Genomic DNA, 24,617 nt, shown 5'->3' with positions numbered 1-24,617 from the left:
CTGCGTTGCGAGACTGTCTGTTTTTGATTGGATACTTTTTATCGCGTTATGAAAAACGATTAAATGATTTTTATATAAAGCTGTTTCCGCAAATTAAGTGTCAAGTCGTACGAAATCACGAGACAACGCCACATTTTATCTGTTGCTCAATTAATATTTTACTACAGGTAATTACAGTAGTTCGGGATGGCAAAATAAAATTATGTTGTACAATGATGTTTCAATCTCTCTCTATATTTTTACAATGCCCACAATCATCCAATTGTTTTTCTTATAACAGCTCAATCACTTTTAAAATAAGAAATAGTGTTAAATGCTTACTGGCATTAAACTTAAATGTTATAAAATAATATCAACTAAAGTTGTACAAATTATTGATCAATTAATTACAATAATAATTGTAATAATATGTAATAATAATAATGTGGCATTATTAATGATATTATTAATTATGATATCCTATGACGTAGCACCGTATTGGAGGCTAGGGCTAGTCTCGTAACATACAAATTTAAATTGTGAACGTTTAAATTTATAGATAGTGTTATAGTCATGATGAAAATAGCACGATATTGCATTTATCATATTAATAATTTTATTTTAATTATTTATTTTCATGAAATTAAAAATAATTTTGATTACGATTATTATAAGAGTTAATTAATTACATGCCCTTCTTTATTTATATTTCATTAATTAGAATAAAAAAATAGTTTGTATTATTATTATTTTTTATTTTAAAAAAGCGTAAAACTAATTTTACAAAAACAATTAGTCTAAAAATAAATTATTTAACTTAAAATGAAAATATTTAGACCACATAGTCTTTAACATCCTAATTTAGGATTTTTATTTAATTCAGAGTAAAATCTTAACAATAAATAAATATACATATATATTAAACAATAATTTAAAAAAATAAATTCGATTTTATACAAAAATAAATCTCTAAAATACATTATTTTTTTTATATAAATATAAATTCGAGTATATATTTTATTTATAATATGTAACGCTATGTTTTACGAATATATTATATAGCACCTATTTACAAATACATGAAAATAAAAAGATTATCAAAAGAGATCTTTTATAAACGTTTAATCAAATATGAAAGTTAAATTTTAAGGTAAAAATATTTTTTTGAGTTTCGTTCATAATTACCTTTGTCATATAGGATAAAAATGTGTAAAGGTAAGTTTCATTAATACTCAACTTTAGCTAAAATTTTTTGCGAATATCAATCTGAAACTGTGATCGCTTTGTAGAATTAGTTTTTTTTAGTAAATAATATATAATTAAATATATCACAGCATACGAACATCAATTCGATGTTATGAAATTTAAGGGCTAGAAAATAATTAACACATTAGTTACACTTAAAAAAAAGGTATTTTTCTTTACAGTATTTTGGTAGGAATGACAATTTGTCATATTTACGAAAGTTAGTAATCAAGGTAAGGTAAGTTACATTAATATTTCAGAAAGTTACCTTTACCAGAAGGTAAATGTGATTAAATAGAATTAAGTGTTTATCAATTTATCAACCCACGGTACAAATTTCTGTATGTTTGTGTAAACACCCGGTAAATGTTCTCTGCCGCAGCCGATGCCCCAAGAGACCAGTCCAATCAGGGTGCTTCGCCCCTCATATTTCATTGTCAGCGGCCCTCCAGAGTCACCTTGACACGAATCTCTTCCTCCCTAAAGTTGGATATTAATCGTATTTAATTTGGAATTGATAGGTTTTCGCCACGGCGGCAAATCTCAACGGAGAATGGACAAAAAATAATGACTAATGGGTTAATTGTGTTTTTGGCAATCAGTTTATTCGATACACATTGGGAAGTACTAAATACGTGTATTTGATTATACAGATTTTAGAACAGTAATTTTGGTAAAATTGTCTATGGTAAATTTTTTGCTCCTGTAAATAGTAGCTTAGAAGTATTTTTTTTTATTTATTTGTAGTGTCTGGGCAACGCATTCAAGCATATAAACATAAAATAATTTAAACTTACCTTCTAATAACTTGTATGCTACTTAGTATTAAAGTTATATTCTTGATAATTTTATAAATATGAATATAAATGAAAAAAAGAGGCAAAGGGAAGGTCAATGAACTATATTCGATGTTTGTGATTATTCCTAAATATCGTGCTATGGAAAAGGCTTTTCCTCGTGTATTGAGCTGAAATACACACATTCATATACGTAATTGTCTGAGATGATTATCTAATAAGATGAGTCTTTTTCTAAATAAATTATAATGATATGGAGGCATCGTTATATTAGTAATTCCCATTGGATTGTGTACCTCTTTATATCCAGCGCAGATGAAGACATCGTGTATGGTCTCCCGTCTGCCTGCAGCGCGGAACCAGCGCTGACAGCGCTCGTTGGGTATGACTTCCACGTCTACTTCCTGAAATAATTAAATTATATTACGTAAAAACAAAACATTCTGTTTAAAAGCCTAGAAATACTAATTTATTTTCTAACTAATTGTCGACTACGGCTTTGCTCGTGATTTAATGGTTGATTGTCAGGTTATATGCATAAAAAAAAACATCAAATTTGGATTCGTGATTTGGCCGTAAAATTGCAACAGACAAACAGACAGACAGAGTTACTTTCGCTTTTATAATATTAGTATAGATAGGCAAATAAGAAACATATTTATGTAAGCGTACTTAAGTATGAGTAACCAGTGGTAACTTGTTACGCTGTATTTAAAAATATTTGTAACTGATTGTTGAAGAGTGACTACTGAGTTTCTTGTCTTGGTTTTACGTTTAATTTAATTATTTAAATGATTTTCATAAATTATCGCAAGAGCCTACAGTAATATATCAAAATTAACTTTATTCAAAGTATATTTTGATATATTAATGCTTGGTTCAGACACACATTTCTTTAGCGAAAATTAATAAAATACATGCTTGAGATGACCTATTTACAAAAAGTAAATTTTAACTATGATTTAAGTTTAATAATACATCTCGTAAATGGAAATCATATCACGAGGAAACCAGGAAGTATATTTTGCATGAAAACCAACCAAATGTCTAGGAACCCACATGGAATAGAATGGTTGAATAACCTTAAAGATCACAACAAGAAAGGATTTCAATATAATACTAGATTTTTATCCAGCCTTTTATCCTGCCTTGCCTGCCATGCTTTGACTGAAGAATAATGATTGTCCAAGAGAGGTGAGCTTGTTATGTTGTCGTCCTGACTGATTTACGCCACAGCAGCCAATCTCATGGGAGACCAGCCAACGCAGGACACATAATAGTGCACAAGAGTGTGCGCCAAAAAAGGTGCACTCTCTATTCCATGACTCTCATGATCCGATGAGACGATAAGTCCGACACGACCGGAAAGAGTTCAGGCGCAAGACCAACGGCTTTGCGTGCTCTCCGAGGCGCGGGAACACACTTCCAACTTCCAGACTTGATGAGAATAATATATAGTACTGAGAATTTTTCGACAGATAAATCCAATAACTTTTATCAGTGGTGTGGTTTGAATCCAGAACCTCGGGATCATTGGTCTAGATCAGTCCAGTCGCTCTAGTTCTGTAATGGTGATCATAATGTAATTACCTGTAATACCGAAGGCACCGTACTCTGTCCGTGTCGCGTTCGCCCCCACCCCGCGACAGTCGCCATTTTTCCTGCTAATTTCATTTGCTTCTGAGGAAGGCACACCTGAAATGCGGAAATCAACGATTGTGATACATCTTCGGAACAGACCTCATTGTACTTGGATCTTTATGAATAACAAGTGGTTGCCTTCAGCTTTTTTTTTATACGCGGAGGAGCAAATTGGCCACCTGATGGTAAGGGGTCACCACCACGCATAGACAATGGCGCTGTAAGAAATATTAACCATACCGTACATCACCAATGTGCCACCAACTTTGGGAACTAAGATGTTAAGATGTCCCTTGTACCTGTTACGTTCGCCATATATTGGGGTACCGAGAAAGTGATTTTTGTTCATAGAAATATATAAAGTTAACAAGACTATTATTGAAATAAGCTGTCGACCACGGTTTCGCTCATGTTTTAGGGTTTGGTCTTCAGGCCTTTGCCATAGAAATATCGTTCCTTGGAGTTTAAGCTTGGTTAATACGAAATTCCATCAAATTTAAAGAGCATAAAGAGCAACAGACAGACCGAAAGACAGAGTTACTTTCGCATTTATAATATTAGTGATGATGTCATACTTGATTCAAATAAATAAAATGTAGGAAATAGATTTGGCTTGTACTTTAAAAATACTTTTATATTATTTTTTGTGTTATATTTTTTTTCGTTTATTGTTGTTGACTTCCAGGCAGGATATATTACATGCATATATAATTGTATGTAACTAACATGACTGTATTTTTAAATGTTGAAAAAGAGTAACTACTGAGCTTCTTGCCGATTCTTTTCGGTAGAATCTAACATCTTATCCATCTTAACCAATGATTTCGGGTTCAGACCCAGGCAAGCAACACTGAATTTTCATGTGCTTAATTTGTGTTTATAATTCATCTCGTGCTCGGCAGTGAAGGAAAACATCGTGAGGAAACGTGCATGTGTCTAATTTCGACGAAATTCTGCCACATGTGTATTCCACCAACCCGCATTTGAGCAGCGTGGTGGAATGCTCCAAATCTTTTCCTCAAAGGAAGAGGAGGCTTTAGCCCAGCAGTGGGAAATTTACAGGCTGTTAATGTATATCCATAAAAAGTTTACACTTACAGGTATTATATGTTGTTTGAACACGACTCCTTTGTCCAGTTGGACTAGGGCGACGTCGTTCCTGAAGTCTGAAGGCTCGTAGGCCGGATGGACCTCCTTGCGTTGGACAGCGAACTCCTCGTGCGAGTATCTTTCGCCAGTGTCACGTACGTCCCATTCGCCGAGACGAACTCGGAGTTGAGAATTTGGTGTGCTGGGGAGGGGGTAAAATATTATTGGCTATTAACTAATTATTTAAAACAATCTATCACTCTGGTCTCATTAGATTTGCTTGTTTATGAAAGTAATATTGTATGCACTTGTGCATAAACTTATGCACTATCTCGTGCAATATATATCCTGATATATCCGGCCACTAAGGGCGAAATATGTGTCTCGATAAATTCAAATTCAACTGCTCAGGAGCAGTTTACGTAATAAAATGGACTTTAGAAAACTATAACTAAGTTTCCAGTACTATTGGCCTACGACCCCAAGTTTTCGATTTTTCGATCATCGATCATCGATCGATGTGCACATAAGTGTATGATTACAGAATATATTTTCAACAAAATATATATTTATAAATTTGGACAAAATTATATCGAATTTTTATTGCAAATGCTTGACGCATACTTTATTTCATGATGAAAATTTCTACAGAAGATGCACAAGTCAAAAATTATTCCATACGACTTGAGGATTTGTTTGCTATGTACTATTTGATTAATACGTCTAAATTGATGCATCCTTTCTCATATATATGTTTTTTATTTAGTTTTTTTCTGTTTGAATAACATTTCTTTTTAAGTACTTTTAAAATTAAGAAGCTACACTAGGTTAAGATGTTGATTGTCTTCTTTTAATGCATGCTGTGTCCTTCTTTAAGTACTTGTGACACTTAGAATAGAATTTTCCTTTTGTTATATTATATTATTTTAATCAGTGTACACATTGTTGAACGGAATAAAATAGATAAATAAAATGTGATAAGATAAAAATAAAAAAACCTATCGAAAAAATAATAATGTTATTGTACAGGATCATAATTGTTAAAATTATATATTATATTAAACTTCTAATTTTTTTTATGCTTTGTAATATGGCTTTACTCACGTAGCGACACAGTGCGCAGCCGTGATCACCCATCTATCGGATATAAGAGCACCACCACACGCTAACTTCTTGCTGAGGAAGCCAGACTTGATGAGAGCGGCTTGCCATGGGTGGGAACCAAAACCCGTCGAGTGACCCCCTACTATCCGATTTGAGCGAGTGTAATGTTCACCGCAACCTGGAATTTTAATTGTTTAATTAAAATTTAATAAGAATAAAAGTTAAATTGATAGTAGATTTAAAAATTGGGAGTAAAATTGTAGTTGTGTGTACATATGTTGCCATATAAAAAATGTTCTTTGTAATAAAATATATGTAAATAATAAGAAAATAAAATATTTATAACAGATATATTGTAAAATAACACATAAAAATACAAAACATAATAATAGTGCAAGTTTAGTCTGTAAACAAAGTTGTCAGTCTATGAAAATCTGGCGAAGCACAGGTTTCACACGTGTACACAGTAAGATGTTCGAACTTGCGCGCGGATCCTCGAGTAAAAACGCGATTCTGCGCGATTTTGCGACATTACGTCATTATTTGCGCATGGCCGCTTTGATGCTCTCGATTAATCGTTTGATTTATTATTTCAATATAAGTGTATGTACACCAAAAAAACCTCTGTGCTGCGCTTCGACAGATGTGCGAAGAGCCTTAATGTTAAAAGTACCGAAATCTTATCCCAGAAAGGAACTGTGCTTAACATGCAAATTAATAAATTCTCTAATTGCGTTCTTTGTTTGGCGTGGTTATTTACCTATGAGCCATTAACGACGTATTTTCTTATCACACTAATGATTACGATTGTGTTCATTAAACATCCAACTTTGGTTTTCCAAGTTGTGTCCAAGTTGTTATTCTTAAATTTGATGTTTGATTTTTTGAATATAATTACGAGAAAATTTCCTTGGGATAACAAAAGGTAATTGTTTCTCATTATCTTATAAAGACAAGTTACTTTATAAATTAAACATACACGTGGCCTCTACTGGTGATTCATTTTTCGTCCAGAGAATCGAAACTGCGGTCTAGCAGGGAAATTATGATAGAATTCTGGCGACCATTTCACGCGATCATAATTTTTTTGCAGTAGCTTTTAATAATATAACCAAAACAAAGAAAAATCAACTATAGCTATTTAGCGGTAGAAGAATCGATTAGAGATTGGTACCTACCCAAAGTATAATGGTAGGGCTTCACAAAAAGCCCTACCACGAAGCAAGAACTACAAGGAGTGATTAATTCCATCACATATAACTTAAAATGTTTCTATCAAAGTTTCTACATACTTACTTATATTTATTTAAATTAAATTCGGTCAAATTAATAAAAAAAAAATTTAAATATCAAATCAATCAAATATATAAATGTTGTCTTTTTTAGTAAATATTTTAATGTTTACTAAAAAAGACAACATTTTTACTAATTATAATCAATATTTTAAATAACAATCAATTATATTAAATTTGAATTTAATATCATCCACTGATTTTTATTGGATGTATCGAATGATGAATCTTGGAAATGCGAATTCAACATCTAAAATTTCGTCTTTACTAATACTTCATAAGCTGGATGATGTTTTCACACTAGAGTACAACGTTGAATTATATCATTTGTTGGTCAAATACTATGCTCCAATATAATATCCGCCGAAACCACTCATTACATATTCTACCGCCAAACAGCAACACTTACTCAAAGTCAAAAATCTTCATTCAATATAGAAGTGTTTACACTTGCTTATTGACAGTCAAAAATCTACCACCGGTTCGGAATTTAACACCTCGGACCTGAGAAGAACCGGCGAAAGAAACTCAGCGGGATATATATTTTTTTTTCCATTTTGCATGTACAATAATAATTATATTTTAGTTATTTGAAACATGAAAGGATTGCTGTTTGAAGGGTGAGAGTGTGAGGCTAGTGTATAGTTACACTAGCCAGTTACACTAGCCTCTCTCCAGCTCTAGACACCAGGGACTTAGCATCTAAGTCCCCAAGGTTGATGGAATGATTCATATATTTCCTTATAGTTATGTATATGGGCAGTGTCTACCACATACCATCAGGCAGCATATTTCCAGCCTACCTACGACATAAAAAATATATACATATGCAAAATGCTAAATAGATTAAATAGTCTAGTTGCTGTTGTAAGTTCTAAAAGCAGGTGCTGTACAAAAAAACAGAAAAGTGCACGATGATTATAAAAACGCAGTGCGGTATTAACAAGCAAGAGACAAACGGCCATATTGGAGAAAACTCAAGAAAATCGGCAACTATCATTAGTTATATAACGAAAAATCAACTTGGGATAAAAAATAAATTTGACCACCTGAGTGGTCACCACCACATGTAAGAAATGATACCATTCCTCACAATGCCAATGCACCACACACACCACAAATTTCTACCTCAAATTACTAAGCACACAATATTTACTATGGAGGTAGAAAGGTTTGCGGTACCATTCTGAATTTTTCTAGAAATAATCCCTTAATTCAATGTTCTATATAAAAAATAAGTAATATGCATTTAAACTAACCAATAACTAACATCAAACTTCATTATACATGAAGTAAATGACACAACTCTGTGTGACTAACAATTATTTTTATTAGACACATGCATTTATTTATATATTAACGGATCTAATTATATATTTGTTTATATAGCGATTAATAATGTAAAGAAGGATGTGTCATTTTTAAATGCAAGAGGTCAGCGTTGAGCAAATGTGTCACCTAATTTTTAGTGATTTTGCTCATAATTAATGGCATTGTAATAAATCTTAGTCGATTATTTCAGTAGCAATGTACGTGTAAGACAATATTGTTATCATTTTTTTCCTTTATTACTCATATTATATTGTATATTACAGTAATATTTATATATATATATAAATCTATAAAAAAAGTTCTTGAGTTTTCTCATCACCAAAATAAGAAAGAAGAATATAACCCGATTTTACAAAATGTATCTCACCCGGGTAGCTAGGTCTCTGTGGCTTATGACCGTTCGTGTGCACCGGTACATAATCATCATCACTGTCCGGTTTATTCGAACCTACATCCGGGTAGAATGAATCCGGTAAACGTGTTGTGCTTTCATGATACGACGGTTTGACGTGGTAATAGTGATTCTGATCGTAGTCTTGTATGTTCCAATCTGGTTTCTGAAATCCGGTTTGATCCGGTTCAGGGCGGTCTGTGACCGGCTTTGGGCGGTTGTAGTGCGGTTTCGGGCGGTTTGTGTCCGCGTAGATGATGATCGGGTCCTCGAATTGTGTATTTGTTTGATAATCATACGTTTCGTGTGGGAATGTACCAATGAAGTCTATTAGATCACCTGTTGTGAAATGTTTGATTTACTATCTATTGCTTAACTACATATATTAATATCTATATTCAAGAAAAAAAACAATAGAAATATATACGAGGAAGGAATTGTATTTATATTATATACATTAAAGATAAAATATTTAATAAAAAGTATCTATTATGTTGGGCGTTTGGGATTTTTTGATGTTTAGGGTATGGCCGATGTTAGGGCATCAATAAAATACATAAATATTAATTAACAAAGATTCGTCGCTACTTCACATTACATAGTGTCGTTTGCAGAAACGTCAAAACTCGTCATCACCGAGTCTCTGAGTTACAGCCGTCTTGTTCATCAGCTTATAGCCTACCCTCTATTGGGGCTCTGACAGAATTGCCGTGATCTCACCACGACACATGCTGGTACATTTTTTTTCTTTGGCAAGTTTATAAAATCTTTATAAATATCTTTCATTTATGGCACTGTTAATATGCCAGGCGTGATATTAAAATTTTTAATCCAAAGCGGAACATATTAATACAATATATAGCGGTAGACTTACATAAGTGCCTACCCTGACGAACCTGTATAAAACTCAAACACTAGTGTAAGCTAGATGGCAGCAGTGAGCATTCACCAATGGCATTCATCAACCAATAGCAAGCAAGGCACGATTATTGCTATCTCCTTATTGTTTGTGGTTGAAAAGGGATAGCAAGTCGCTATTTAATTGCAATTAAAATATGCTCTATTATTTGTACCCTATATTTCAGTCTATTCACATAATTTATATCAGAAGCAAATGTGCCGAATGCATTGTAAAGCCTATCTTTATTCTAAGCATTAATTTTGTGTGACAGATGTCACCTACTTTCCATTGAAGGAAATTAAGAGTAAGGGCATCAACATGTAAAGTTTCCACTGCTGGGCTAAGGTCTTGGGAACTTATTCGATACGATGATCGATGATCGATGCATACGGTACAGAAAACGTTTTTGGGCAATCGTATACGCATATATAATAAGATACCGGGAAATATAATCAATTTACCATTTAATAAATTTAAAAAGTTTATTAAGAGTAAATCTTATTAATCATTAAAATAATACTTTTTTTAGAAAAAAAACGCCAGGATTTAGGCTCGGGTTCCAACACAGGACAGTAATTATTGTAAAAAAACAGCATTGTAAATCTGTTTATTTGAAAAGAGCAAAGATGCGAGTTTCTTGCCGTTTCTTCTCGCTGAAAGCTGCTTTCCGAAACGGTGCTAGTGTTCAAATATCGACGATTCAAAAAATCTTCGGCTTGATACCGATATATTATTTTTGAATTCAAGTAATCTAACCACTAGGCCATAAGGTACTTTGCAAATGTTGAATGTTACGTTCAAAGTTACAACTCAACTGGATCAACGATGCGTGAACATGTGATGCGTGCATAAACGAACAGACAAGAAGTATTAATTTGTAATAGATAATTAAAATAGTCGACGTAACTAATTATATCACCAAGCTGCTTCCTAAAACTGTACGTAATTGTTCGTTATACTTACGTAAGTTTAATTGCATGTATTGTATTTCCTTTTTTTTTATTTATTTACCTAATTGTAAAGTACTAATTGTATACGATTTCAGTTTAGTGATTTAATAACAGTTTTATTTTCATTCAAAATATTTTATTTACTAGTACTAATGTAAAAAAAAAGTAAATGTCACAATGGTAGGCAAAGAAATTCTGTATTACGCGTGTAATAATATAATTTAATATCTTATAATGGTTTTTGAATTTTCATTTTATATAATATATAATAAACACAGCCTCGATATGTGATCGAGGCTGTGGATTCTGACGAGAAGAACCGACTAGAAACTATGTAGTTACTCAGTAACTTATAATAATATCATGGGAACAATTTTTTGTAATAGATCCTTGAAAAAAGGTTACCATAATTATATTTAAACTTTGGTAATGATAATTCTTATTGATTTAATTTTTTTTTATCAGTTTTGGAAGGCAAAGAACTAAATTAAACATTTGATAGTAAGTATAACGTTAACCAAAGATTACAACTGTTCGAAATATAAATCACTCAATATATCATCAATTTAGCTTTTCTCCAATCAAACGATCACCAGACAATTCCTTTTTCGAATATCAGAATTCTCTCCTCTTATAATTCGCCATCATAATCTCTTCTAATTTCGAATTATTATTATGAACCAAATCTATAATGAAATTCTATAATACCGTGTAATTATGGACATTAACGTACTTTCCAAACTTAGATAACTCGTCCCGGATATACAATTACTTTTTTTTTTAAGTGTCGTCCAAGACTATTGTGTTAACGCTCGACTAGGCGTGTTGCTGCGACTTTCACCGGATTTCTCTTAAATGTAACTTCTTTGACCAGAAAATTGGGCAATTTCTCTCTAATTCGTAACTTTTGTCTTAGTTTTTTTTTTTAATGTACTACAGACTATAAACGTGTTCATTCGGAATTATGAAATTCCTGTAAGAATATCTTATTTTTGGCATTTTAATAACGGAAAAGAAATCATTTAGTTCGCTGTAAGCTTGTATTGCTTAGTAAAGTTTGGTAAATTTTATACTTAGAAATTCTATATTCTTTAAAATTTTAATTAATAATTACCACCCGATTATTTTATCGACATAACTGTCAACTAGCTTTTACACGTTACTTCGCTCTTCGTGGATGTTTGTTTGTGACAAATTTTCACAGCGCGTGTAAAAAGCGACTGTCTCATTATATTATTACAAAAATGACTGTCTTATATAGAATATTAGTTGTGTTTGATGATCTGTATGTTATTTTCTCCTGTCTATAAATGTCTGTAAATTGTTTTTTTCAATTGTGTACTCATGTAAGTGATGTAATTGTCTTTATGAGAATAAATAATCTTTAAAACTATACTCGACAAGTCGTAGATATAAACTATATAAAAATTTAATCCAATTAAACTTTTTAATCTGAGATTTAAATATTAATTGTCATTTAGTGTTTGCCGGATTTCATTAATAAAAATAATGCACTCTTATTTTATTGACTGAGCGATCTTGTATATTATAATTTTTCTTGAAACTGACTACGAGATAATGGCTAACAAAACCAATGGCTATTTTTGGGAATTATATTTATTTATTTTTATCATTAAGGACAACTTACAAAACATACACCATTTATAGTTTAAAAATAAAGGTAATTACATATTTAGCTTAGTGTTGTTTCAATTAAAAGTTATCACGGCATGGAAAAGGACAGTTTTATCTATTAACCTAACACAACTTTTTTCTACTATATTGTATAAAAAGGGAGAACAGACAAGACAATTACAAATTACTAACTAATTACTAAACAATTAATATATTCATAATGTAGTAATTTAAAATAATTAGTATAAAGTCACTCTATAACAATTTTGTTTTAAATAATTTCATTGAATAAACGATTAGTTTTATACAATATTATTAAGCTTAGACTATTTTGATATATTTATTAAGCATCTAAAATACACATTAAATTTAATATAATAGATATTTATTACTTATTAAGAAACTATGATTTCGGTCTGCCTTAGGAAATGATATATCTGTCTGTGATACATCTGTGATACATCTGAGACGTGTCGTGAAAATCTGTAGTAGAATTAAGCAATAAAGGACTTTTTCCTTTTTTTTCAACCCATACTTAAGTCAACTGGTAGTAGTGCTTGGTGGTAGAGCTAGGGCAGAGTGTAAGCCCGCCTTGGTAGGTACTGCCTACTTATCAGATATTCGACCGCCAAGCAACAGTGCTTGGTATTGTTGTGTTTTGATTTCAAGAGTTTCAAGATTTTGAGAGTGAGCTAGTAACAAAAGGACATAACTCACAAGGTTGGCGACGAAGACTATTTACAGCGCTTACAACATTTACAATTTAATAATGGTTTCGACGAGTATGAGCCGAGGTGGCTCACTGGTTAGAACGCGTACATTTTAACCGATGATTTCAGGTTCAAACCCAGGCAAGCACCACTGAATTTTCATGTGCTTAATTTGTGTTTATAATTCACCTCGCGCTCGGCGGTGAAGGAAAACGTTTTGAAGAAACTTCAAACCTCAAAGGCAGAGGAGGCCAGCAGTGGGAAATTTACAGGTTGTTAATGTAAAAAAATGTAATAAGGAATGATTTCTATTTCTCACAGAGTCTACAGGCTGCTTTCGACTTGCTGGCCGCCTATAAATATTATACAAATATAAAAATAAAAACATGTAATTGTAACAAACGTATTTATTTCCCATTAATAATATTATTGAGGAAAGAACTCGCATTCTTCAATTTTAAATTCTTGTAACAATTATACAATTCGGGCCACATTTTCGTTACGTAACGTTATAAAAATACAAACGTTATTATAAACGCTCGAGAAAGTGTAAACATAATACATTACGAAATGTGCCGACGAGATAATGAATCGTAAAAATACAGATCCGGAAATAATACACTCATTAATTGTAGTTAAGTTCGAACAATCGACGCGTTAACTTGTTAGGCTTGTGGTACAAGACATTGAAGATAGAGAAAGTATGAAAATATAATATATGACGGAGTAGCATATCTCGGCTTGTTTTTAAAAAACATGACGTCAGCATGGCTGACGTCACGACTGTCAGGGTTTGGATCCATCCTCGAAGGTATGAAATTAAACTCAGGAAATATTCATCTCTGATTTATTCCAATCTGAAGAGGACCGATCGCTCCGACGGCTCGAACAAGTCGATACCGCGGGCGGGCGGCGTTCGGCCTTTTATAACAAAAATGAGTGGGGGCACTATTCACTCAATTTGATAACACCTATTTATGGACGGTGAAATATTTCAAACTAATTTAACATCTCAAAATCCACTAAATATTATTAATTTAATAATCAAACAGTTTTCAATTATCAAAAATAATTAAAACAATAATTTTCGGGCACGTGTTCCTAAATACGATTAATATTTTTATGACGAACAAACTTAAACCACGAAACACTCTCAAAATAATAAAGAAAACGATTCGTTAGTTTTTCTATATTATTTTCTGAGTCTGTGTTAGTTTTTACTTCAAAGTAAAAACTAACACGTGAAGCTTCTTAACATAATATACAAAAAAATCGCTTCCCACTGTCTGTCCGCTTGGATCTTTTAAACTAAGCAACGGATTTTAATGGGGTTGTCATCAATAAACAGAGTTATTTAAAAGGAATATTAATATGTATAATACATGTGTATTATAATAGAGATAAGATAATAATATCAAATTACCTAAAAATTTGGGAAAAAAATAAGTTTGTTCATCAATATAAAAGTTTGTATTAAATATTAAAAATAGAACCACGAGCCAACTATTTGTAAGTGGTCATCTTCACACAATGGTATTTTTTTTATAGCTCAGGTGACAAACGAGCATCACCCGACAGGCTCATCTGAAAATGACAAGCCGCCCATGGACAATTACTCAACCAATTTGCTCCAAGCAAATTTCTTAACAAAATTTTTGTCTGCAAAAAATCGCTTGTAATTAATTCTTATATATTACCACTATGTATATATGTAAGATATTATATATATATATTACAGTAGAGACTATAATAAAATTTGAGTGTCTTTTTGTAATATTTAATAACCCATTTTTACTAAAGGCATATGTATACACGGTACATATATCAAAATATTTTTTTTTACAATTTTTGTATTCGGGACTTTCACTAGCAGATAGCGGATGTAATAAGGAGTACCTTAGGCTTCTTTTATTTTAGAATTATATATAGAATAAAAATAAAGTCACGCTACAATATCCAAATAACTTAAATTCAAACAACGCGCATGAAGTCGCGGGCACAGCTAGTTAAGAAATAAATTCCAAGCCCATTAGGACAACGTTTAATTAGAAATACTAATATTACGAATTAATAATTTTTAAATTATTACGTATTTAGTTAAATCGCTTTCCGTTTGTAACTCGCGCGTGTAACTCAGCGAGAGAGAGTATTTTGTACTCCTACATAACACAGTTTCATAATTCAATGTCTTGTGATAAAACTTCGCCATTCGTTTCGGTGCGCACGAAATAAAAACTAGGTCAGTTTTGCAAGAATATTGTATAGAATTAAAAATTGCGCTCAAAAATATTCGCAACTGTACAATGCTTTGTCTCTAGCAAGTAAATATATAAAGACGGAAACACTAACTAACATGACTGTATTTTTAGATGTTGAAAAAGAGCAACTACTGAGTTTCTTGCCGGTTCGTCTCGTTAGAATCTACATTCCGAACCGGTGGTAGCTTCACTTAATATCGTTTGATAAATGACGATACAAAAGTGCTTGTAAAAGCCTACTTGAATTAAATTTATTTTGATTACGATTTTGCTGCTTCCACAGTGAAGCATATTTCTCTTAGTGGTGTGGTTGTAACGTAAAATCAAGTAATATACTTGGAAAACAATCATTATCAATGATTTACATATGAAACTCAAAGTCAAAGTCAAAGTCAAAAATCTTTATTCAATATAGAAGTGTTTACACTTGCTTATTGATTGTCAAAAATCTACCACCGGTTCGGAATTTAGCACCTCGGACCTGAGAAGAACCGGGGAAAGAAACTCAGCGGGATATATATATATATATTTTTTTTAACCTTTTTCCATGTACAATTTTAGTTATTTGAAACAGCCTGGAGGCGATCATTTCATTCCCAAGGTGTGCACTCAACTAAAAAGTCATTAGTGTTGTAATATCTTTTAGCAACTACCACCGAGCTTCACTTAATATAGTTTTTTAAGTGACGATTCAAAAGTGTTAAAAGCCTTAATCAAAATATACTTTAATAAAGTGTATTTTGATTTTGATTTTTGATTATGTCGATTAAGCTTTTCTAAATCACAGACCATATAAAATATGTATTTAGTTAAATATTTATAGTTTAATAATTTTAATCGATTTGATCATTGGCGATTTCAATAAAACGTTGGAATTACCTATAATCAAGTAGTATGTTTAACAGTTTGTTTTTTTTCGAATGACAGTTGCGGTTGGCCTGAGTGGCCTCTACAGCGTCACCGGGCGGGTGGGCGAATCGCGGAAGACTCTGGCGGATGTTGAGAGCCCACTGAAGGGCTTAGAGTACGCGCGTCCTAAGGGCGCCTCCGGACCGCGGACGGTTAATAATAAACGAGGGACCTCGAGTGTGTCAAATCAGTCAGCGTTCGCCGATGTGATAGCATCGACGGGAAATGTTTAACAGTAAGATATAATTTGTTTTTTTTTTAGCATTAGCAGCCTGTAAATTTTCCCACTGCTGGGCTAAAGGCCTCCTCTCCCTTTGAGGAGAAGGTTTGGAGCATATTCCACCACGCTGCTCCAATGCGGGTTGGCGGAATACACATGTGGCAGAATTTCGTTGAAATTAGACACATGCAGGTTTCCTCACGATGTTTTCCTTCACCGCCGAGCACGAATTATAAACACAAATTAAGCACATGAAAATTCAGTGGTGCCTGCCTGGGTTTGAACCCGAAATCATCGGTTAAGCGTTCTAACCACTGGGCCATCTCAGCTCTTTGTAATTTGATTGTATTAATAAAACTATTTGTTGATAATTCAAATATAATTATTTAATTTATTGAGTCGTGATAGCCCATTGGTTAGAACACATGATCTTAATTGTTGATTGTGTTTTCAAACTCGAGTTAGTAATTTACATTCTATCCTACTACCAAAGTTCAAGCTAGCGATACATAATCTAACATTAATAATTTTTTTTTAGATATACTTGGCCATGGGCCACTTGATGGTAAGCGGTCACCACCGCCCATGGACAATGGCGTTGTGAGAAATATTAAAATTTGGCGTTGTGAGAAATTAACCATATCACGTAATAATAAAATTGGTCGAATCGACTTTCTTTTTAAATGTTGTAATCGCTTCACAAGAGATTTGATTTCAATTTCTACTCAAGAATTAAATATAACTATAACGACTTTACCTATTATTAATTTAACTCTGGGTTCTATTATTAATTTAATTCTAGTAAAAGATTGTCATTTTAAGGCAATCGAATAGAAACGTAATCGATACCGATATCGATAAAAGTAATCGACTCAACAACAATCCAGTTGCGATTTAGTCGAAGTTGGATCGAACTATAATTAGGATCGTTTCGTAACCGATATAAATATATAAGGTATAGTATATTCCAATGGAAGTAGGAAAAAAGATAAACAAACCTTACATTTACTTATCTCATGCGATTTGCTAATAACTCGGCTATGTTGTGCACTACTAAGAGTTTATGATTAATATATCTTTATTTATAATACAACACTACTACAATGAACTACTTATTTCCATATTTCATTTTACTTCCAAATTCCGATAAAAGTTTCGTCGACGTTCAAAACGATTTTTTTTTCGCAAATTCGTAGTGAATATCACAGATTAATCAAAATGTCAACCAATGATATCGCGTCAATTTGCTGTCAAATGTTGTTTATTTGGCTTTTTTTCTGTTACGGCTAGAAAAGAGTTTCAGTTGAATTGCCCACATTTACGATTAATTTGGACCGAAATAGAATCGAGATCGTATCATGATTGTTATTTGTTAATAGAATCGCCCCCTGCTCTGCTATTTAAAAACACACAAATACATTTAAACGGATTATTCGAATAAAATAGAGTTAATTAATAATTAAAACACAAAATTAGAGTGTTATCACAATATGAAAGAGTGCAATTATAAATATGAAATAATATAATAATCATATGAGTTTTGTAAATCTAGACACGCGGTAGCGTGTCAGCCAAGTTCTAGTAACAGAACTGGCGAGCAGCACCGTGTATACACGAACCATTTGGAGCCACTTTTGACCTCCTTATAACTCAAAAACTATTTGACATAAATCTGTCAAATTTGGCTCATATAATAGTCTTACACAATATGATATACATGTATAAACGCACATACTTCTATTGCAAAATATACAATAAATAAAACAAATTTAAAGTATCCCTAAAACTAAATCCACCTGGATTAATAGTGTTTTATTGCCTTCACTGATAAGAGGGCTGGTTCAGTTTTAGCCCAAAAGTACGGAATTGTGATTCAAGGGGGAAATTCTTCTAGAATTATTCCCACAATTCCTGTTACGATTTCTTATGTGACTATTTTTAATTTTTAATTTGTGTATAATTAAAATCTTAAAATAAGAGTTACTCTCAAAATGTCAAACACACTCATTATAAAAACGTCTAATTGGTTAATAAAATGGAATAATTATTTATGAGCCATATTTTAAAGCTAAATAATTACATACTTTAAGCTTTAAGCATGTACGAGTTTACACGTTGATATACTGTCCGGGGTTTTAACGTTAATATGTAAATAAAAATAATTTAAAGAAATAATTAATATATAGCATAAAAATGTGTTTTTTGTTTTGTCTTCAAAATAATTTTTAAAAGATATCAAAGATTATATATTAAAGAAAATTTGTCCGTTAAGAATTTTCGCTTTTGCTACAAACTACCAAACTCCATCAGAATATTATACCAAGATTCGTGTATGCAAATGATAGATTTAAAATGACTAGTACTCACTGGCATTGTGCACAACCGGAGCAATCTCCGTCGGCCGTTCCGTCGTGTCCTTGTCCACACAGCACGCCCAGATCATACCCCCAGAACACAGATCCATGGGTTTCCCACCCCCGAGCACGCAAGATATGCTCAAACCGCATGGGTACCTTGCTCCTCTATAACGGCACGTTTGAGGTATCACTGTAAAGGAAAAGGATAACGATGTTTAATGAAAACTCAACATTCTTTACTGTTAGACAATAGTTAATCTTACTACGGAAACAATGAGATATTTCTTGTTCAAATCGAGTATCAGCTTAATCTGTTAGGAGTTCTAGAAGTTTCTTAACGTTTTTGAGTGAAATCCATTTTTTTATGTCATAGGTTGGGCGGAGAAATGGGCCATATACATTGTCACTGTAAGAAATATTAACCATTCAGTACACCACACCGATCCCAACAACCTTGACAGCTAAGATGATTATTTCCCTTGCATTTACACACACAATAATCTTATATTCGTGCTTGTAATTTCTCTTGGTCTCTGTATAACGGTACGAAAAGTGCGTAGCCCTTCATATCAGAGCACAATAATCAAAATAAAATTACCTGTTTAAAAATTTAGTTTCAAGGTTGGACCCACACATACTAACAACAAACGTTAAATAAATGGGATATCTTCGTGACTTATTATCTTCGTATCAAATTTGAAAACAATTTGTTGAATTACTAGGGCGTAAAGGAAAGTCAAAGAATCACACGACCTGAACGAACATCATTAAAGATATCAATGATTAAATATATGAATAAAAAAACTGTACAAAAAGACAAATGTCTTGAAGAAACTCTATCATGCATGTTAGAGTACTAGGAGAGTTCCGAACCAGATTTAAGTTTGGTATATTTTATCGATATAAAATAAAGGTTTATGTTAGGATATTAGCCATAGTTCACAAACTATCTGATCATTTCAACCAGACCTTATTAACGACCTCCTTAGAAGTCTTTTATAGAATAAAAGAATCGAAGAAATCTGTGATAGAGTATCAGGATTATACGATATTCGTATGGTTTTAATCAAGGTACGGAACCCTAAGACGATTATAATACAAAACAAAATAAATATTCAATTTGATAAACATGTACAACGAACAAATAACTTTAAAGCATCATCCATATTTCTGGTAAAAAATAAATTATGCTAATTAAAAAAGGCAAAACATTCGCGTGTTTACAAACATCACAACGTGAATGAGAGTAAAAGTGCGCGTGCGCAGAGAAATTGATCTATAGAGGCCATTCACCGCCATAATATCGATCTATCGTTGCGTGAATTATGCTATTTATGTAAGCATTATACTCCCGAAACGTATTGCTGCTTTTTTCCTAAAATATATTGTTTATCACGAATGACCTGCTGTATGCTACTGTTGGCCAAATTATTTTGAACTCCCTTTCCACGTTGCATCTCTTTCATGCTAGACCAATTGTTCGCCACTTCCGTCGAGATTTGCCGCTACAATGAAACCATTTGGATGTACATTGCTTTGGCCCAAACATCGTATTCCACACATATGTCCCACACACTTCTGCAGCACTTCTTAACTTGGTCTGATATTAATGAACTATAATAATAATACGTGTCGTTATTTTTATACCACTTGTATTTCCTATATCCAAAATAAATCTACCCCCTCCTGACTTCGTATACGTAAAGTTCACCCTTAAAGTTGAAATTACCAAAATTTCTGGTGAGCGTTACATAATAAAATGATGTTATCATCTTTTTAGTTTTGATTGCATGTTTATAGGATGTCACCGACTCTCCCATTGGTTTGAGATATTAAAAGAATATCGAGTGCACTTGCCTGGCAATTCACTTGTGCAACATAGTACCTTAGTACCTGTCATAGGTAGTCTTAAGCCTACCTATGACATAAGTGGTCATTGGCTTTGTAACAAAATTTTACCATTCCTTACATGGCCAATGCACCAACCTTGGGAGCTAAGATTGTGTTATATCCCTTGTGTTGTAGTTACACTCACTAAGCCTCCGAAACACAATACAACTATACTAAGTATTGCTGTTTGGCGATAGAATATTTGATGACTGGGTGATACATCGAACTTGAGGGCTTGCACACCACCTCTGAGAAAATGTTCGTCGTGTATGTTTTTAGTGTATTTCTTTATTGGTTCAAATGTTCACGGATACTTTGTTCCGAACAACTTTGTATGTCTGTCCTTCAATATCAATGTTTTATGTAGACAAGTTGAGTTAGAGACTAGATAACGTCACGCTACGACGCAAAGAGCAGACCAGTAATGTTGATCGTGGGTAAAACTGAATGATCTGGTATATAAAAATATTTTAAAGAGATATTCCAAATCCTTAAGAAGTAGAAGCGAACAAACTTCATGAAATCTATAGAATACTCCCAATTATCTTCATGATAAAAGATTAATGTAACGAATTACATAAAATTGATTTAATAACAGTTCTAATATCAGCGTTATTAAGGAAATAATTTGTACATGGAATCAACTTTCACGATGTAATAATATCATTATAAAATAGAAAGGTAAGTTTGACATTTTCGTTTCTACTTTCAGATCGATACAGTCAGGCAGAGTAGCCATTTTCTTTGCACTTATTTTTATATACCATTGCTGGCCTCCTCTAGATACTACACCAAGCAGCATACTTACAGCCGATTCCAATCGAAATAGGAAAAAAGATAAACAAACCTTAGATTTGCGTATTTCAAGCCATTTGCTAATAACTCAGCTATATTGTGCTCTAATAAGAGTTTATGCTTAATATATCTCAATTTATAATACAACACTATTACACTAAACTGCTCATACCCACTTTAATTTTACTTCCAAAATTCCGATAAGAGTTTCGTCGACGTTCAAAACGCATTTTTTTCAATCCATAGTGAATATCATAAATTAATCAAGCTCGACCAATGACATCGCGTCAAATGTTGTTTATTTTGCTTTTCCCTCTTATGGTTCGAATAGAGTATACAATGCGATTTAGAATGCATCTTAGAATTTCTCGTGAATTTTCTTCCACCACCGAGCACGAGATGAATTGTAAAGAGATTAAGCTGGGGAAAAAAGCTTGTCCGGATTTGAAACTGAAATTATTTGACAAGGTTTAAGTATTCTAGCCAGTATGAGTCGAGGATTAATTTACCAGGAAAATCTTATTTGCTTAGGATTGAACTTGTTTTATGATTTAGGTAAGTGGAAGCCTCAATAATGGCGATATAAGAAATATTAACCATCCCTTGACATTGAAGATGATATGTATCTTGTGCCTATAGTTACACTGGCTCACTAACCCTCAAAACCGGAACACTGCTGTTTGGCGGAAGAATATCTGATAAATAGGTGGTACCTTGATGAACTTGCATGATACCCATCACCGATAAATTTGTAGTCATGTATTGGAGATACAGTTCCCAGGTACGCGAACTGGTTCATATTAGTAAAAGTTATGAAGTTCTACATTCAAGACATACTTTGGTACAGCCAGAATTCAACGATATTCTTCTATTCATAATTATCTAAAAAGGTTCATTAAAGTACAGGTCCTGTGTACTTGAAACGATAGTGATATCTGATTGAATGGTTTAAGAGTCAGAAAAGAGAAAGTGAGCGGCTTAATATCTCCCGCGGTTAATCTCCGCTGAGATTAGCAACCGTGACCGAAATTTGGTGAAGAAAATTCGTCTGAGTTCAAAAGTCAGATAAGTCTTTATATGTTTGTATGTGGCATTTTATCCAACAAGGACGAAAAATACACGTCTATAGTCGCTTGTGATAAATCACTTAGAGACCATATCTGAGGATTATTTTCACTCTAACAAGAGTTCCGTTACTAATTTGATATGAAATTATATCCATTGGGGTAACTTCCTATTCTTCTTCCATCCTACTGTAAATGTTAAATGTAATTAAGTATCTTTTGCTTCTTATGAGTGTTAAGAAAGCCAGTTAGTACAGATGACATCACTTTGACTTCTAAACACTTGAATTTTACATACTAAATTTTACACCAATGTCTTTCAATTATTTCAATGAGCGAGTCGACATTTTTTTTTTATTACCCCGTAGATTGGTTGGCAGGTTGACAAATAGGGAAACGTGAGTGGTTAACACTACCCTTAGACATTCTAACCAAGAAATATTAACTATTCCTAACATGCGCCACCAACCTTGGGAACCAAGATGTTATGTCCCATGTACAAACAACCAATATTGGTCTTTGGCGATAGAAAATGTGGTGACTGGTCAGCACCTACTCAGCTTAGACAAAGTGATACCTTCCTAAAAGAATACTATAGACTTAGCTATAAAATAATTATGACATTATAAATAAACTTAATTTATATAACTTTAAAATATTAAATTGCTGTCTACCACTATGCAGCATAAAATAAACTATAAGACTGTTTGTGTAATCAAGAATTTATATAGTCTAGGAAAGTATACCAGTTATTGTGCCATCTTTTATACCTATTAATATCTTGCCTATTACACTAACTAACCTCACAAATTAGTAATAAATAAGGTAATTATACGCTTTCTGTGTAGTGGCTTTTAGATTTGAAATAAGAGTGAATTAGTATTTTTGTGCGAAAGGTGAAAATTATAAGTGAAAAGTAAGTATAGAAATGATAATCCTTGAAAATCGATCGTCTCCTCGCTATTTATTTCCAGTAATGGACATTTTAAAATAAAACGGAACCCGCTGAATTTCTTACGTCTGTTCTAAGGTTTTACCCATATTGGTAATTCCTTTTCCTTTGGTAGATATTTGCCTTGCCTAGCAATAGGAGTTAAAGTGAAAAAGTAGACAAGAGGACAAACAAAAATAATGTTTTTTTTTTTAAACAATTATAATAAATATTATAATTGTTGCCACATTCAATTATTAAACATCTTTGCTATTTGCCCATCATACGACTGTTGCTCTTTAGTCTGCCGTGTAATGCATATTTTATTACATATTAGAATACAATGCGTACACAAAAGGTCTGGATGTAGTGAATAACTCAATCTAGATGAGTAATTGCCTACTTTCTATGAAGACTTAGTATGTTATTATTGATAAATATTATCATAAGTGAAGTACTAGATAAGATGCTAATGATTAATTAAATTAAAGGGTCAAATTTAGCAATTGAATATTAAAACTACTTCCACAGATAACACAAAAATTAATGCACACGCTTTTAGTGCTGGTGATAATACAATCGATGTGACGATTTTTTCGTTAAAATTAAGCATTTTTTTACCTGGCAACTTTCTATAAATGTATTTACTAGACTAAATTTACGTTCATTTGATTAATAAATATTAATCAAGCAATAAATTATTATTTATGAAAAAAAATATATAATTTAAAAAAAAATTCAAAATCTACTAACAAAATAAATATTCCTTATTGATATTTTTAAAATACTTACTTTTTCCTAATAAATCCATTATAGAGTCGTCTTCCTGTGAAGAACTACTGCTATACGAACTTTGGTATGAACCTTTCCTTCTGCCCAACGCATCTAACAATAGAATATCCTTCTCTTGACCGTTTATAGGTCTCCGTCTATCGGACACTTCGTCACTCAAATCTAAATTATCTTGTAAAGTCAAAACGTCATTACCAATATCGGAACACGTACAAATATCGAGTGCGATAAATAAAAAAACAAAAACGAATCTTCTTCGAATTTTAAAATTCTGTTTTCCCGCCATCCTGATTGTAAACACGCACATATCACTGACAACACTTTTGGCACATGTT

At 32.5% G+C, this 24,617-nt stretch overlaps 1 protein-coding gene across 1 annotated transcript; it reads right to left on the bottom strand.

Moving 5' to 3' along the window:
* Positions 1 to 1,524: 1,524 nt before the first annotated feature.
* LOC125074294 (serine proteinase stubble-like) lies at positions 1,525 to 24,316 on the bottom strand. The gene is made up of 7 exons (XM_047685586.1): positions 24,283 to 24,316; positions 18,821 to 19,000; positions 5,856 to 6,033; positions 4,761 to 4,953; positions 3,612 to 3,716; positions 2,318 to 2,425; positions 1,525 to 1,704 (listed from the first exon to the last, which is right to left on the bottom strand). Exons 1-7 carry the CDS (start codon positions 24,299 to 24,301, stop codon positions 1,525 to 1,527), a joined length of 963 nt encoding a protein of 320 aa, XP_047541542.1. The 5' UTR covers positions 24,302 to 24,316.
* Positions 24,317 to 24,617: the final 301 nt, after the last annotated feature.

Source organism: Vanessa atalanta, chromosome 27 (assembly GCF_905147765.1).
Source record: "Vanessa atalanta chromosome 27, ilVanAtal1.2, whole genome shotgun sequence".
In the NCBI taxonomy this organism is placed as follows: Eukaryota; Metazoa; Arthropoda; class Insecta; order Lepidoptera; family Nymphalidae; genus Vanessa; species Vanessa atalanta.
The sequence above is the reverse complement of the archived record's forward strand: the minus strand, read 5'-3'. Positions and strand labels throughout refer to the sequence as shown.